The following is an 18,195-nucleotide window of genomic DNA, read 5'->3' on the forward strand; positions in this document are numbered from 1 at the left end:
CCTATAGCATCGTCTTGAAGGAAGAAGTTGAAATAGTTTATGTGCAGGATGTGAGGGGTCTGTATGTATTTTCATAGCCCTCTTTCTGGCTCGTGCAGTATACAGGTCCTCAATGGAAGGCAGGCTGTAGCAATTGTTTTTTCTGCAGTTCTAACTATCAGTTGAAGTCTGTGTCTGTCTTGCTTTGTTGTAGTGCCAAGTCAGACAGTTATAAAGGTGCAAATGATAGACTCAATAATTTCTTTGTAGAACTATATCAGCAGCTCCTTGGGCAGTCTGAGCTTTCTGAGTTGTCACAGGAAGAATTCTTGTGCTTTTTTGATGACATTTTTGATGTTAGGTATCCATTTGAAATCTTGAGATATTATAGAACCTAGAAACTTGAAGGTGTCTACTGTTGATACCGTGTTGTCGAGTATTGTAAGAGGTGGTAGAATAGTAGGGTTTTGCCTAAGGCCTCCTGTCATTTCTACAGTTTTGAGTGTGTTGAGTTCAAGATTGTTCTGGCCGCACCACAAGGCTAGTTGTTCAACCTCCTGTCTATGCAGATTCATTGTTGTCTCGAATGAGGCCAATCACTATTGTATCATCTGCAAACTTCAGTACTTTAACAGAGGGATCTTTTGAGATGCAGTCATTGATATATAGAGAGAAGAGGAGAGAGCACAAGCCCTGGGGGGGGGGGGCGCTGTGCTAATTGTAAAGATATCTGATGTGATTTTGCTTGGCTTCACTTGCTGTTTCCTGTCTGTTAGAAAGCTTATGATCCACTTACAGGTGTGGTCAGGCACGGCTAGCTGATTTTGTTTAGTAGAAGAATATCTGGAATGTTGGTAAAAGAATGCCGAGCTGAAATCAATGAAAAGGACCCTTGCATAGGTCTTTGGAGATTCAAATATTGAAGCTCAATAGCTTAAGTATGTATGCAGCTGGACTTAATTTCACTCAGGGATTTTTTTTAATAAAGACGCAATATAAAGTGTATCCTTGTTTTAAAAATGAATTTGTTGATTTCTGGCTATTGTATTTCAGTGTTGTTAGATGTTCTTTTATTGCCTATTTTCTTTAGGTCTCTGTAGCTCCATTTTACATTCCATTATAACAATTTCGTTCTTTAATGTGAATTAAAAACATGTCCTATTTTTGTATGATCAGGATACCATCTGATTTTTTAAAATTACATAAAAATTGACCCTACTTAGTGTCAACAAAAACTTGAATATTTTGGAGGTAATTGCAAAAGATCTAACACTAAATATACAGGAAAGAAAATATGATTACAAAAAAAATCTGCATGTAGATGACTTCTGTGCATCTTGTTAATTTATTAATAAATCTCTCCAAAGACCTGAATTCTGTCCTTTTAGAATAGTTCTTTTTGTGGTTTGTTGTTCTGCAAGTCAAGTCAGAATGAGGTGGTCCAGTATTCAGAGACTATGCTATTCTTTTCACTGGACCTTGCTGTCATCTAATGGTCTTCCTGTTTTTTCAGTCCCCACTATATGATGTACCTAATACTAAATGTATAAATATTTTTGAAGGTAAACAATGCCAGCCTTGCCCAAAAGCATGAAGGTCTTCTATTCTCCCAGCTGTTATTGTTTAATTTAATTGTTTAACTGTCTTCAAACTTAATTCTGTAACTGCTTTCCATTGTCTTATAATATTGATTTTAAGGGTTCAATTGAGTTTTAAGAAGATACAGTATTCTTCAACAAAAATTATAGTATGCATTCCCCAAAATGTATTGATGATCATGATAGAACATCAAACCTCATTTAATTAATGAGAGAAAGATAAGCTATATCATCATTCGGGAATACCATAATCTTTCAGAATACCATATTCTCAAGAAAAAAGAAAAAAAAACATTTTCATAGTCAGGGAGGAAACAATACATTGAAGTATGAATGAAAAACTGGCTCATTTGGCCACAAAACCTCAGAACTTCTAGATTCAAATAAATGAGCTCAAGCTTAATTTTCAGTGATGTCATCATGATCTATAATATAGAATAAGGGTTAAGTTTAGGTTTTTATGTTCTTGAATGCAAAAAAGAAACTTGAGAAAAAATCGAAATTGGCATAACTGCGTTAAGATGATAAGTATAGAGTATGTTTACATTCACAAACTAAATTTGAATATAGTCATAGTAAATTCACTATTTAATATTAAATTCAAAATCACAGTATATTGAACAATTTAAGGATAAAAACAGCCATCAAATCGTGGAAGCAGCAAGAAACCAGGGAAAGAAAAAAATGAACCAGTGAATCTTTCATTTAAGATTTCAAACCAAAATAAAATGGAAATGCTCAGAAAAGAACTATTTGCTCTTACCAAGATATAGTCTGTCACAAACTTGAGCTGACTCTCGTTTAGAAGACCATCAAAACTAAAATAGTATTTTAAAAATAGACTGTCTACTCATATGTAATGTTATGATATTTTCAAGTCTAAATATATGTTTAACATTCAGGGAGCTGTAATCTCCTGATGTACAGATTGTTGAGGAATTGATTTTGAAGGAATGAAAAAATGAACAATCTGTATTTCCATAATTTTCATAGAGAAAAGTTTGAGATACTATGCTAGTTGGCTAAGGATCCAGAGATTATATTTAAGTCAGTTGAATAGAGAAGAGCTATAGGAACCAAGAACAGCTAAGATTATGAAAATGTATCATATAAAATATTATTAAAGAAAGGTTCATGTATATAGAAAGGACAATTTTATCAGGACAGTATAGAGAGAAATGAACATTTGGAACTTTTAATAATGGCATTCATAAGACAAATAATTTATTTTAAATGCATATGTATATATGCATATGTATTCCAGTATTCTATATTCTCTCCCAAATAAAAAAAAGTATCTCTCTCACATGGAAATGCTTTATCTAATTACTTCAGTCAAGGTTGTCAGGGTGCAGTTCCATCGATTAAACAATGCCATTTACTTGGTCCCTGGAAGTGCGCCTTTGCTGTAGCAGTGCTTGTCCTTTGACTCAAGTTCCCCGTTCCCCCCTAAAACAGTTCTCACCTGACTGATATTTTGAAGACCACTAAACCCCTGGCTCTTCAGCCTGCCTTTTGGCAAGGGTGATTGATGCCCCTTTCTTTCTTTGTGTTCATTTCTGACTTTGTTTTCTTTTGCCATTATTGTTCTTTTCTCTCGTGCTGATTTTTTTTTTTGTTCTTGGCTGCCAGTTGTCTTCCGAGTGAGATTCAAGGTTTTGGTAATGGTTTTCAAGGCCCTACATGGCATGGGTCCGGAGTACCTCGGGGATCACCTGCTGCCGGCGTCAACTTCCCTCCGCCCTGTGCGTTCCCACAGAGAGGGCCTCCTCAGGGTGCCACCGGTCAGAGAATGTCATCTGCTGGCCCCCAGGGGGAGGGCCTTCTCTGTGGGCGCCCCGGATTTATGGAATCGGTTGCCGGTTGAGCTCCGGACGGCGCCCGACCTTCGCTCCTTCTGACGCGATCTGAAGACCTATTTATTTGAACAAGCCGGCCGGGCCTGATGGGGGATGTGTTGGGGTTTTTTATTGTGGTTTTTTACATTATTGTTTATTGTTTTAGCTTGGGCTTTGTATTTAATTCTCTTTTTAACTTTTGTACCTTGTATTTTATATGTGCCCTGTTCACCACCCTGAGTCCTTCGGGAGAAGGGCGGTATACAAATATAATAAACTAAACTAAACTAACTAAACTTAAATGTTAACAATTGTAAACTGCCCAGAATCACTGTGGCATATACATTTTATGAATAATTATTTATGATTATTTCAGACAGTCTGGATTCATGATTCTAAATATGGAGAGAGAGTGAATATTTCCCCTCTGGTACAATATTAAAATACAGGATCAGCCATTAAAAATAAATGTAAGGAGATTTAGAACTGATAAAATAGAACATTTCTTGATAATGAAACACTTGATTTTTAACATCAGATGATTGCCACCTATTCCTTTTAAAAGGAAATTGGACCAAATCATAGACAACCTGATTGTCAAAGGCTGTTAATCTTGATGACTGATCCAGTAAAGTAATATGCTTTCTTAAATCCTTTTTACAACTGGGTATGCTATGCATTCTGGATTTTATTGACACACAACATGTTTCTCTTTCTCTCTCTGTAACATATTTGGAAATCTCACTCACAATAATTTTAGTTTTCCTTTCCATACTAAAAAAGCAAGAGTTGATTGCTTTGTAAGGTATCCCTAAGTCCTTGTAGAAATATCGTCCTGTCCCACTCACCAAGCACACTCCATGGGTGTTGAAAATCTTTATTGAGGCTTCCCAAGCCCTGAATAATTTTCCCCAGAAACTTCCTACATCAACACCACTGCAACCCCAAGGAGTTCAATATTCTAATCCAAGAAAAACCCAGCGCAAATCCACAGGGCAAAGACAAGTCTGCAAGGAATGTCCAGAGTTTCAAGAGGCATGATCCAAAGTCCAAGATATAGAATCCAGGTCTGGGACAAGCAAAAAATCACAGTGGCTGAAGAACACACAGCAGGGAAATGGATGAGTTGTTCCCAACATCATTTCCCTCCATGTACTAAGCTAAATAGCCACTCCACGGTGCAGCCTATCAAGAGGGGTGGGGCTACTGCCTTGCAAGTAGCTTGGTTGACTTTAGTTGCGTCTTTCTCCTCAGCCCTATCTCTGATGGCCAGCTGCAACTGCCCTTCCTCTGCTCAAAATCTCTGGGCTTCTCAGCTGTAGCTGTGCCTCTTCTTTCCCTAGCTCAGCTGGACACTCATCAGATTGTCCTCTTGCAACCCCTCCATTGTGCTTGGCCTCGCTGCTTGTGGCTCGGAGCCTCTGGCAATCTCCTAATGTTCCTCCACATCTTCCCCCAACATCCTTGGAACAGGCTTTTCTTAGTCTATAACATTATATAGTTTTATAAAAGTGAATGATTCTAAAGTAATCCTAATTAATTAAATATATTCTTTTCTCGCTTTCTAGGTACTCCACTTTTGGTTAGAAGGAGTAGTGATCCAACTGTGGGACAGCCAACTGACTTTGTGCCAGGACCTTCACATGCTAATCACCATATTTTGAAGCCCTCTGTGTCAGTAGGTATCTTGTGCTTTCAGATTCTGACATTGTTCTTAGCAGTATTAGCATTCTTAGAAATCCAGTTGTTAACCAGTTTATATTCTATTAAGCTCTGTTATAATTACTCAAAAAGTGACTTTTGGGGAAAAAATTCACAAACATCTGAGACAATTTTCCCAATTTGTTTGAGAAAACATCTCTGTCCATTGAAAGTTGAATGGAAGAAAGATATTTTTCTGAAGCTACAGTACTGTTTTGCCCACTGGATTATAACCTGACTTCTTAGTAAAAACTCAAATGCAAAATACTTGAAGAATTCCAATAATATGTTTTCTTAAATCCTTTTTACAACTGGGTATGCTACCCCAAAAACGCTCTTGAAATTTATGAAAATTCTAAAAATGTCTGTCTGATATGAAGGGGTACAGTGTGTATGTATGGCTACACTTGGAAAGAAAGAGACGTAAGAGAGGAGTTTTGGAGACATATGCTGAGTAGAGCATTTGATATTCCTTCTATATACGTGTGTGTTGTGCAAGTATTATTTTTCATCTCAGTGGAACACAGAAAATTCTAGATGCTGTAAAAATCATGTTCACAAAAGCAAAACAATTTTAGTGTTTCAATAATTACTCTTCAGAGCTGTTTCACATAGTTATTAATGTAGCAGCTGCATTTGGTCTCAGCTGGCACTTCTAGTTACATGTATACACACAAAAAACCCTATATAAACATGTACATTTGAAACATTTTATTTATTTGATATAACTACTTGCTCCTTATGTTAAGTTTAATTAAATTTCAGATGAATTAAAAATTAAGAGAATTTTAATTCTTATTCCGATAGCCTGCTTGCTATTGAAATCCAGACTATTTGTATTTGCTGGATTATAGTTAGTGGTAATTTCTGGTATATTACATGTATAGTTGCCCAAATCTTCTTCAAACAAAGTTCTAATGATTTTTCAAGAATTTAAAATCAAAGTAAACTTAAACACAGAGGAATTCGTTCAATATCATGGTGAATAGATTATCATGAAAATCTCAAGTCACTCTCAAGTAGTTTTATTCGTGCTTACATGAACATTTCAGTGTTGTTTTCTTAGCAATAAAATAGCATATGTTTTTCCAAGATTTTTTTCAGCTTCCTAGTTTAGTCTATAACACGGCAATTTTCTTCTGGTATCATATTCAAGTACCAATTAGATTTGATCCTAGTTAACTTTTTTAGATTATCCTAAATTTCTTAGGTGTTGCTGTTTGAGGTGCATTTGAAACAGTACTAAACTTTTTAAAATGTGTCTAATGATAGGAAAAAAATAAGGAAACTACAAATCAAATAATAAAATATAAAGCAATGCAGGTACAACTTAAACAATGCAGCTACTTATACATATATATGAACCAGTTTGAAAGCTAGGAAAACAATATATTTAATGGATCATAAAACACAGATAAATTCATGGCTTTCATTAAATAAAGATCCTTTGAAAATGGAGCCAAACAGGGTAATTCATTAGCTTGACAATTAGTGGAAAAGCCAAACCTGAATTTACTATGTATGGTATAATTGATTCTTCCAATTAAATAGTATTAAGGGTGAATAAATGAAAAAATATATAAGTCTTAATGAAAAGCTCCATAATAACTACTATAAACCAAGGAAATAAAGAACTTTTAAAAATAAGTTACAGGTCTTAAATACTGTCAGGAGGATAATGAAAATCTAAATACACATATAGGAGTATTATCTAGAAAAAAAACTAGTTAAAAAAAGAAAGGATTCAAAACTATAGAGTTAAAATAGAATTAATGAAATTGTACAGCATAGAGAATTGTGGAATCAAAGAAAAAGCTTACAATATTAATTTTCAGGAAGTGAAATTATACAGCAAATGCTGAGCTGTATAGACCAGCTTTCAATTCAGATGATAAAATCATTGCAGGACTTTTAGCAACAGGTTAAAGAATTTAATTGGTAACTACACAAATATTAAACTGGATTGATTAAACAAAAAAATTATAATAATAGAACTCACCATATTATTAGCAATGCACATATAAGCAAAGAAATCCACTCTGGAACTTTCTTGGATGCTGCTGAAGCATTTAATAGTATGAGTATTCTTGTTTGGCAATGTTTCCTTTATAAATCACCAATTATTAAATTGATTCCACAAAGCTGTTTTGCATTTTTAGCAAGATAACTTCGAAATAGGTGATTAGATATGAATCTCATGCTTGGAAAAGGTGATTATTCTCCTGTCTATTGTGTGCTTTTGTCATTGAGTTATTTAAATAGATAGGACCCGCAACTTGGGCGTCCTCCTGGACTCACAGCTCAGTTTGGAAGATCATATAGGAGCCGTGGCCAGGAGGGCTTTTGCCCAGGTTCGCCTGGTGCACCAGTTGCGGCCCTATCTGGACCAAGACGCCCTACGTACAGTCACTTATGCGCTTGTGACCTCCCGGATAGACTACTGCAATGCTCTCTACATGGGGCTGCCCTTGAGGACCACTTGGAGGCTTCAGCTGGTGCAGAATGCGGCTGCGCGAGTTGTGATGGTGGTTTCCCGATACTCCCATGTAACGCCTCTTCTCCGCGAGCTGCATTGGCTTCCAGTTGCCCTCCGGGTGAGATTCAAGGTGCTGGTGATGACCTATAGAGCCCTAAATGGCATGGGTCCGGACTATCTTCGGGAGCACCTGCTGCCAGCATCAACTTCCCATCGTCCTGTGCGCTCCCACAGGGAGGGCCTCCTCAGGGTGCTGCCGGTCAGGGAGTGCCGACTGGCGGCCCCCAGGGGGAGAGTGTTCTCTGTGGGCGCGCCTGCCCTTTGGAATCAGCTGCCTGTGGAACTCCGGATGGCCCCCGACCTCCGCTCGTTTCGCCGGGACCTAAAAACTTGGTTATTTGAGCTTGCCGGCCTGGACTGAGGGTTTTGGGTTAAGATTTTAATTATTTTGGGGCTATTTAATTTAATTTTATTTTAACCTGTATATATTGTATTGTTTTAATTTGCCCTGTAAACCGCCCTGAGTCCCTTGGGAAAAGGGCGGTATATAAATCGAAATAAATAAATAAATAATAAATAAAGCTGTGTGTAAAGGTCTTAATAAAATAAAAATAAATAAATAAATTAATATTTTTCCTCCCAGAATATATGTAGTTAACAACAACTTATGATCATCCAACACTGGAATAATTAGCAGGAAGTGAATTAATGCTTGTCTTTACATTCATTGGAGAAGAAAGGATTATAGAGTAAGCAGGCATATGATCAAGAACGCTTATCAAACAGAATGTGCTGGCGCTGGCTGTTTGTCTAGTGCAATTACAGCTCTGAGCCCTGAGCCATTTAGGAGACAAACAAAAACTGATCATAAAGTCTTGTCAGTTACAGGCAGATGCTGCCAGCCGGTGAATTAAGGCCACAATGCTGAGATTGATAATTTGCAGTTATCGCTTTTTGGGGAATTGCAGTCCTATGGAGAACAGCAGCTCTGAAAGAAATCACTTGTTTTAAGTGTCCTGGGAGGCAGTCTAGCACTTGAACCAATACTTCAGGCATGTCATAGTTCCATTTCCTGCCCAAAGAGACAGAAATATACATGGTTTTAAATGAAATAAAAATTAAAATATTTCTTTCCTGAACAATTTTCAAGGAGTAATTTTAACATTTCTTAAACATTTTTAGAAGAATTTCATGCTATTATTTTATAGATCAGTGAACTATAGTAGGCAAAAAAAGGCATAAACATTTTGCTTTAGCAGAATTGTCAGTAGGGACTTATATCTCTATTGTAATTTTTAGTTGTTTATCTCCAACATATAACAAATTAATTGGAAGTTCAAATTGCACAAATTTGTCAATCAAATTGCATAGGTGTGTCGGGTAGTTTAAGTGAAAATAAACAATTTACACTCAATGCTTACAAAATTATGTTGTAACATGCTCAGGCATGAAATATTTTCAATCTGCTTGTCTAAATTCAGCAAGATTAATAAGCTTCAGGTCTGGTGTTCCTTTGAGATATTGCTTCAATTAACTTGAACATGAGTGTGGATTAATTTAACATATATTCCTAAAAATGTAGTAAGATATGTACAAAACCTATCATTTTAGGAATGGAATGTTCCAGAGAATTCCAAAATATTTTGTTCCAAAAAACCTTTGGAAAACCAGCTTCAGACGAGTTGGATTTCTGTAGGAAGTAGATTATTCTGTTCCTGAAAACAGTTTTTGCACTTCACTTAAGTATTACAATATAAGGAGTACCCCTTTAGCACTTTTAGAGGAATGCAAGAAGTCAGTGGTGGTGGTGGGTATATAGTTGTATATACCCATAGACTGGCTATAGACAATCTTGACTTTTCTTTTACATAGAATAAATTAAGCTGTTAATCAATGGAGGATATTTTGTTTATTTATCAAACTTTTAAAACAATTCATTTACCTCACAGATGGACTCTGTGCACTGTACAAGTGAGCAATATTAAAACATAAAAGACAGTGCATAAAATTTACAATTTAAAAAGGCAAGGATATATCATAAATTAATATTAAAGTTAATTAAAAGGCAGGGGGATGGCTTTCAGGGCGCTAACTAGCCCCATGACTGCATGCTTTTCTATAAGCCCCAAGTATAGTAGCAGAGCCATGTTTTTATGTCTGCCCGCCTCACCTCTGGGGAAGGAGAACGTTCCACTGGGTGGTGGCAATGGTAGAGAAGGCTCACTTCCTGCACCTCACCAGCTGGAATTCTTTAAGTGACAGGTTCCACAACATGTCTTCCCTGCCTGGCCAGCTGGAACAGGCTGAGTTAATGGGCCTGAGACAGTTCTCAGTTATAATCTGAACCTTACCTGGCTTTAAAGATCATAACCTACACCTTGCATTGGACCCAGAAGTAAACTGACATCCAGTTTTTACATGTGCTGTTCTTTGGGTGCCGAACATTGTCCATGTGATCACATTTTGTAACTTTGATCATTTACACTTGCATTAAAAGCACTATTAAATCTAGCACAGAATGAAATAATCACCACAAAATGACTGTTGTGGGAGACATGAATAGATGAGAAGCAATAATTTGCCAGAATGAAGTAGGAAGCTAAGCTAAACTAAGCTCTTGAAACTCTGCTAAAATATATAGTGCTGAATTAGAATATGCTCTTGTAACTGTCTACATTGGAATTATAGTCAAAAAAATGTCAATATTTCTTTTTATGCATTTTGGTCATGAAAAAATTAACTTTAAAATTAATCCATTGCTTGGTATATTTTAAGTTTCCTTATAAAAAGGGAAAGGAGAAAAGGCACATGCTAATTGGTCCTATAGTGCTAATTTTAATTTTAAATTATAGGCTATTATGTTTCAGTATTTTAACGGTATAACTCCTATCATGTTCCAGCCAAATTAATAGTATTGCATTTTTTTACATATGACAAATGAAATAGACAAAAGTTTGTATTTAAGATAAAGCAATACCATTCATTCAAAAATCTTACAGCTATAAGTACATATTTATAAAAAGGAGGGGAAAGGAATTGTCTTTGAAATAGTATTTAAATTTTATGCTATTAAATGACACACATGAATGGAGTGGTTCTTGACCCAGTGACTTGTTAGCTATAGAATAGTTATCTCCAGCTATTCAATTAGGCAGCAGTTAAGAGTCTGGTATGTTAACTGTGTCTGTTTTTCAAAACAATGGTATCACTGTGATTGCCAGTTTTCTTGGTACTGTTAGTCTAGTCCAGGGGCAGTCAACCTCGGCTATGCTATGCTATGCTATGCTGGCTCAGGAATTCTGGGAGTTGAAGTCCATGAGTCATAAAAGAGCCGAGGTTGCCTACCCCTGGTCTAGTCAGATTAGAAAGTAATGTATGCTTGCACAAATGTTTGTGATAAAATTTAAAGATGCATATTATCTTTTGTATGTACCTACTGTGGTACATACACATTATCAAAAATATCTATTTTTCTGTCTTTCTAAGATTGAAATAAATTTCTGTGCTTAATTTAGGCATTCAAAAACTTCTCCCTGTAGAGGGACCTGGGGTGGGCATTCTGACTCTATCCTTCCAATATTTGGGCTCCTTGTTTCATAGAATATTGTCATCAGTACAGTAGATTCTCAACATCATGTAGATGTTTTGAATTTTTCAAAGGCCTAATGAAATATTACTCCCAATGTTAGCAGATAATGTAATTGAAGGTCTGACTTGTTTGAGTATTGTAACAGTATTCTTTTACATCAGGGGTGCCAAACTGCCGGCCCATGGGCCAGACATGTCATCCGAAAGTTGCGCTCACCCCATTGCCGGCAATGGCAAAACCATCCCGAAACGTACAATGCTTCTTTGTAACTTCTTTTGCCTGATCAAAATTCTGTTGTGTCTTCCTAAATTGCTCAATTTTGTACTTCTATTGCTCTATTCATTGTACTTGTGACTAAAGAATTGGACTAATTTTGATGCTCACTACTATTACAGTACTGTTCTTATACTTTTTGTTTTATGCTCACTCTTTATTATATTTATGGATTTTAATAGTATGTCTCTGAATATATTTGAAGTGTATTGTGTGTTTTGGCTGAATGGCTATAATAAAAATTAATCCTACCTTAAGTGCTCTTTTGGAACATTGAATATCGTGTTGTGAAGAACAGAGTTGTTGAGATTGTGGAAAAATGTTCTGTATAATTTAGGAGATAAAGGTTTGTTTCCTTAATGACTTATTTGTGTTCTAGCAGACTCTTAATTTAGGTAGTACATTTAAAAATGATGCTGATAATAACAAAAGCCCAGTTGCTACTGTATGCATTTAAACTGTGGGATTGTATGTATGGAATTCTTCTAATCAGCATGAAAGCTTGTCCAGAGAGTTCTTTTGATGTTTGACTAAATGATCACAGGGACATCTGGAGGGAGTTAGATTTGGAGTTGTTGCTGTGATGTACTATAGAAACCAAAACTCTTGCAATTTTCATCTGCTGGACAGGGTAGGCTTTTTCCAGTTCTTATTAAGAGCAGCTTCCCCCTCTCAGCATAATACACAACTAAATAATTATACCTCATAACTTAATTTTCTTATACATTTTATCTGGCCAACAATAATGTACATTTTGTTATTTTTAAATGGCAAAGTTGTGGTAAATAAGAATATGTAAAGTTTTTCAGTTTAAGTGAAAAGGTGAGATTTAATGGGATGCATTTTGTGACTTCAACATTACTGATTTCATTGGCTTGGGGAACTAGGGTAAAGTCAAAGCAGGAAGAGATCAAAGTACAGTTTAATAGTTTTTGTCCTTTCCATGACCTGATTTTATTTCTGTAATATGTACAGTTCTTGTAAAGATTGTCTGTTTTATTTGAGCTTTTAGCTGACAGTTTAGTCGAAAATAGAAAAGTAAAAACTATTGGTTTGGGAGCATGTTGTGAATAGCTGATCAAATCCAGCCTTAATTAGGGTCAAAGAGCAAAATAAGGAGGGTGGGTTACAGTCAATTAAAAAACATAAACATTGTATAAAAGACTACAAAAATAATAATTATAAAAACTATAAGATGTAAAACAGATATATTTGGGAGGAAGCTTGATATCTTGTAAGGTCTCCTATAAGGAAAATTAATCTTGTGGGGGAAAATATACCTTGTAATGTGTGAAGGGCAGTGCTTTTTAATAATCATCTTCGAATTTTAAACAAGGTTAAAAGGTTCCTTTCAACCCTATGTTTCTATATGAAAGTTGTTAGAGAATTCTCCAATCTGTTGTAGCTGGTGAGCACCAAATTCAGACTTTTGAGAGCACATCTTAAACACTTTCCTTTAATCATTGCAATAGGAGAATGCTTGGCTAATTGTAAACTTATAGAGGTTGTCATTCACAAGTTGTTCGCTTCCCAGAAAACAAACGGATTAATCATTAAAAAACAGTAACATGCTTGAGGAGTTAAGTGTATGTCAGAAGTTGGGTATGAATGCCAAGACAGAGGTTAGAATTAAATTAATTGAAGAGCAGAGGCATTCTTTAAAATGAGCAGGGTTTTGTTTTATTCCAGTACTAATTTCAGAGACAATTTTAAGACTTTGTAATAAATAATTAGGAAATGGATAGAATTTAAACACCCAATTGTGTATTAACTGTGATTAAATACATACCCCAGAGTGCAAAAAAGAAATTCAACAGGTTGTGTAGTAGCTGACTGCATCAATTATTTTGATGTTTTCAGGGTGTCTTAGCTTGTTTTCTTTCAGTCTCTTTTTGCTGTTTCAGCTTGCTTAAGGTCACAACTCTGGATTTAGTTTGGATCAGTGAGGTTGGTGATCTCGCCTGAAAAATTGGAGGAAGGATGCCAGGAAATAGTGTGCAAATGAACCACATTTGGGAGATTCTGTATTGAATAAATCAACATTGAGCTGCTTTTTCTTTTTCCTTTTTGAAATACTTTATGCATTTTGGACAGTGCTTCATAAAACATCACATCTGAACTAAGGCTCAAATGCCTTCCAAAGTGAAGCAGATTGAGGCTGATATCTTTTTCTGTTTTAATTTTAAATAGTTGTCAGATGCTGAAAGTGCTTTGAAGTACAGAGATAAACAAAGAGCTAAAACCTGAGTCTTCGGAGAAGGGCGGGATATAAATGGAATTAAAATAAATAAATAAATAAAACTAAATTAAAAGGAGAACAAACAGCATTTTATGTTGGTGCTTTTGAAATAATCTGAATTGATATAGTGGTCCTGTGTCAGAGTAGTAAGTCTGCAAATATTGTGCTATCAATCTAAATTGAGTTACTATATATGCAAGAAACAGAAACAGGTCGAAATTGGTTTATTTGTGCCAGAGTTTATATCTTTGCTTGGAACATTGGAACATAAACTAGTTGTTTTTTTTTACCTGATTAGTTTTTGCTTTTATTTCCCTTACTTAGATGGGTGGTAGCAAAGCATGTGTAAATCTAGCTTTAAAGTGGAACATGTAAAAATGTCTGTACTATCTATTCTCTGAAACTGAAGCAAGTATGAATTAAAGGGCATTATAAAACAAATAGAAATGTGGGCAATTATCTTTAATTCCGCTAAGTGCTACAATTATTACCAGCCCGAGTATGCCACTGTTTTCACAATTGCAACCTTAGCCTAGCAGAGGCTTAAAATACTTCTTGTCAGCTAAAGCCACAGTGAAGCTTTACTACAAGAGATGGCACAGTTGTCTGTCATAGCAGTGACATTTTCAAGAACTTGTCTGTAAAGATTGTAACATCTGTTATAATATAAACAGGAACGCTCATTTTCTGAACAATCCAAGCTCTTAACTGATAATATCAGCATAGGAATTTGAATAATTTGAAAATACCTGCTTTCTATAAAGTTTTGGGAAACTTTACAGTTTACATAGGGTTATTAACGAATACCTTTTTTAATGCTGTGCTTGGATCAGATTAGATGTATTTTTCTATTCCTATCTGTTCAGTTATGGTGGTAGACCACCATGCAATTAAAACCAAAGGCCATATTAATAATTTGCAATCTGATTCTCATTGCATTACAAATATTAATGTCAAATGCGATGCTCTTTGTTTAAGGAAATTGTCAGGACCCACCCCGAACCACGTCTTAGGAAGACAAAAACTCTTGGAGTCAGGGTTTTAGTCCAAAAGAAATCTTTACTATGACATGCTCGGTTGTAGGAAATGAGACAGGGCTTAATATTTCCACGATGTAAACCCTTTTAAAGAGTTCCCGGTTTAACCCCCCTTAATCCCCATTTGGTCAGTCCCCCCCATCCTTCTTCTGGTATCATCCATCTCGTGGGAAAGAGGAAGTTAGGACCCTTTTGTTTATTGCTGACAAAAACCAGATGCTAGCCCCCCCTTTTGTTTCCCCAGTTCAAAAGGCTTCTCCTTTCCTTTGAAATGCCTATTGCCGGTTCAATACACATCTATCCTCTTCTCTTCGGGAGATGACAGAATCCATGGGATAATGTTTGAAACATTCCATTTATGAATATGATATAAATGGATTCTGACAGTCCGCTCTCCTTAGAAGAAAGATGTGTCCATCTGTAGGGGGAGAAAAGAAAAGAGAAGAAAAAATAACATGTGTAAATGTTAACTCGGTTTGTTTGGATATTCTGTATGAAATCTCTTAAGCAGCTTTGGTGCTTTAACGTGGTGTTTGCTGACCCATTCATTTTCTGAGGAGGGGAGGTGTTTCCAAGCCACTAGATATTGAGTTGTTCCATGATGTCTCCTGGAATCCAGAATTTCCTTCACCTCGAAATGTTGTTCTCCTTCCACCATGATGGGAGGTGGTGGTGGTGGAATTTTTGTTCGTAGGGGAGATTGTTGTTCTCTCTTTATTAGACTGCAGTGAAAGATTGGGTGTATTCGTCTAAGATTTTTAGGTAGTTCTAATTCAACTGTTACTGGGTTTATGATTCTTTTAATTGGAAAAGGTCCAATGTATTTTGGTCCTAGTTTTTTACAGGGTTGGAGAGACTTAAGGTATTTTGTAGACAGATATACCATCTCTCCCACCTTGAACGGTGTGGGATCAGATCTTTTCTTGTCTGCCTGTGTCTTGTGTGCTAATCTAGCCTCTGTTAATGCTTTTCTGACAATAGGCCAGGTGTATTGTAACTGAGCAATCCATTCCTTTAGTTCTGGAATTACCGGTTCTTTTGGAGTTAGATCAGGTATGGGGTTGAAGCTCTGGCCTGTGGCTACTTGAAAAGGAGTGTAACCTGTGCTGGAGTGAACTGCGTTGTTATATGCCACTTCTGCGAAAGGCAGCAGGTCTGTCCAATTGTTCTGCTGAAAATGTACATAACATCTTAAATATTGTTCAAGTACAGAGTTAGCCTTTTCTGCTTGCCCATTACCCTGAGGGTGATGACTAGATGTCAGTCCTTGGGTGGTTCCTAACAGAGATAAAAATTCCTTCCAGAATGCTGAGGTAAATTGCACCCCTCTGTCAGATATGATGCGTAGTGGTGCTCCATGCAATCTGTAAATATGTTGTACAAAAAGTTTTGCTAATGTTTTTGCAGTAGGAATTTTTGGGCAAGGTATGAAATGGACTTGCTTAGAGAACAGATCAGTAACAGTCCAGATAACGGTGTTTCCGTTGCTTTCTGGTAGTTCCACAATAAAATCCATGGCTATTTCTTTCCATGGGGCTGAGGGATTCGCCACTGGTTGTAACAGTCCTGGCGATTTCCCTTGTAACCTCTTGGCCATTGCGCAAATTTGACAGCTACCCACATAGCTTTCTATGTCCTTTTTCATAGATGGCCACCAAAATTGCCTTTTAGTTAAGTGTAAGGTTTTTACAAAGCCAAAGTGTCCTGCTGATTTTGTATCATGGCACAGTTGCATGAAATTGATTCTCTGTGTGGCAGGTATATATAGCTTCTCCCCCACCCACGGCAGTCCATCTTTAATTGTGCACACATGTTTATTTTTCTGGAACCATTCATCACTTTCCAAAGATTTCCTGAATTCTATTCCAGTTTGGCTATCTACCTTTGGTTTCATTTTTTCTTGTGCCCTGGTGGTGACTGGTGCTGCCAGTTGTTGTTCCGGTACAAGTGGTTTAAAGTCAGTAACTCTTGTGCTGTTATATTGGGGCATGCGGGATAATGCATCTGCCAGGAAGTTCTTTCCCCCCCGGTAAGTGTTTGAGAGTGAAATTGAATCGGTGAAAGTGTTGGGACCAGCGGGCTTGCTTAGGAGTGAGCTTCCTGGGCGTTTTTAGTGCTTCTAAATTTTTGTGGTCAGTCCAGACTTGGAAAGGTATTTTATTTCCTTCCAAAAATTGACGCCAAGTTAATAATGACCACCTTAATGAGAATGCTTCCTTCTCCCATATTGGCCATCGTTGTTCAGTTTCTGTAAGTTTCCTGGATGTATATGCGCAAGGTTGCAACGCCCCCTCATCATTTTCTTGTAATACGGCTCCGACTGCTACGTCGCTCGCATCTGCCTGTATTACAAAAGGTTTGTTGGGATCTGGGTGTTTAAGTACAGGTTCCGCAGAAAAGAGTCTCTTTAGCCTCTCAAATGCTGCTTGACATTCCATTGACCATTTCAGAGGCTGGCTGGGTTTCACGGTTGACCCCCCCTTCGTTTTCAGCAAATTTGTGAGGGGCATGGCTATTTGGCCAAATGCAGGGATGAATTGGCGGTAGAAATTTGCAAACCCCAGGAAACTTTGCAATTGCTTCCGTGTGCGGGGGGGTGCCCACTCTAGTACTGCCCTGACCTTCTCTGGGTCCATTTCGATGCCCTCTGGGGATATGCGATATCCCAGGTAGTCGATTTTTTCCTTATGAAATTCACACTTCGATAATTTAGCATATAAATGGGCAGCTCGCAATTTCTTCAGGACTGCTCTGACTAGTCTGATATGTTCCTCTTTGGTTTCTGTGAAGATAAGGATGTCATCGAGGTAAACCAGGACCCCCTTATATAGGTGCTCTCTCAGTACGTCATTAATTAATTGCATAAAGACTGCGGGGGCCCCTTGCAGTCCAAATGGCAATACTTTGAATTGATAGCACCCCATTGGGCAGTTGAATGCAGTTTTCCATTCGTCTCCTTCCTTAATCCTAATACGGTAGTATGCTTCCCTCAGGTCTAGTTTGGTAAAAATCTTTCCTTTCGATAGGTGGGATAGCATATCCTTCATTAGGGGAAGGGGGTATAGATTACATTCACTAATTGTATTTAGGTTCCGGTAATCTACAACCAAACGAAAGGAACCATCCTTCTTCTCCCTGAACAGAACCGGGGCGGCTACTTTGGGTTTGGCGGGCTCAATAAATCCTCTTTCTAAGTTTTTCTTTATGAATCTTTCCATTTCTGCCATTTCCCTTGGGCTCATGGCATACATCCTGGGTTTTGGGAGTTTTGCCCCAGGTTTGAATTCTATGGTGCAGTCTGTGGGGCGGTGGGGGGGGAGCTCATCTGCTCTTTCCTCACTGAAAACCTCAGCCAGGTCCCTGTATTCCTCCGGTATCTCTGTTAGCCCCTTCTCTTCCCCCACTGCTGCTTTTTCCTCCCTCTGGGTTGGGGGGGTGTTTGGGGGTTTTACGTTTTCCTGTTCC

General features: G+C 37.2%; 1 protein-coding gene across 4 annotated transcripts in view; it reads left to right on the forward strand.

Moving 5' to 3' along the window:
• PARD3B (par-3 family cell polarity regulator beta) overlaps nt 1–18,195 on the forward strand; it is a 574,309-nt gene that overhangs the window by 116,116 nt on the left and 439,998 nt on the right. For 3 of the 4 annotated variants that reach the window (XM_083371323.1, XM_083371326.1, XM_083371324.1), the window contains exon 4: nt 4,984–5,093. The exons of the other annotated variant lie outside the window; for it this stretch is intronic. In XM_083371323.1, coding sequence (XP_083227449.1) covers nt 4,984–5,093 — 110 coding nt within the window. The remainder of the gene's footprint in view (nt 1–4,983; nt 5,094–18,195) is intronic. 4 annotated transcript variants of the gene reach the window in all.

This window comes from Vipera ursinii, assembly GCF_947247035.1.
Source record: "Vipera ursinii genome assembly, chromosome: 1".
In the NCBI taxonomy this organism is placed as follows: Eukaryota; Metazoa; Chordata; class Lepidosauria; order Squamata; family Viperidae; genus Vipera; species Vipera ursinii.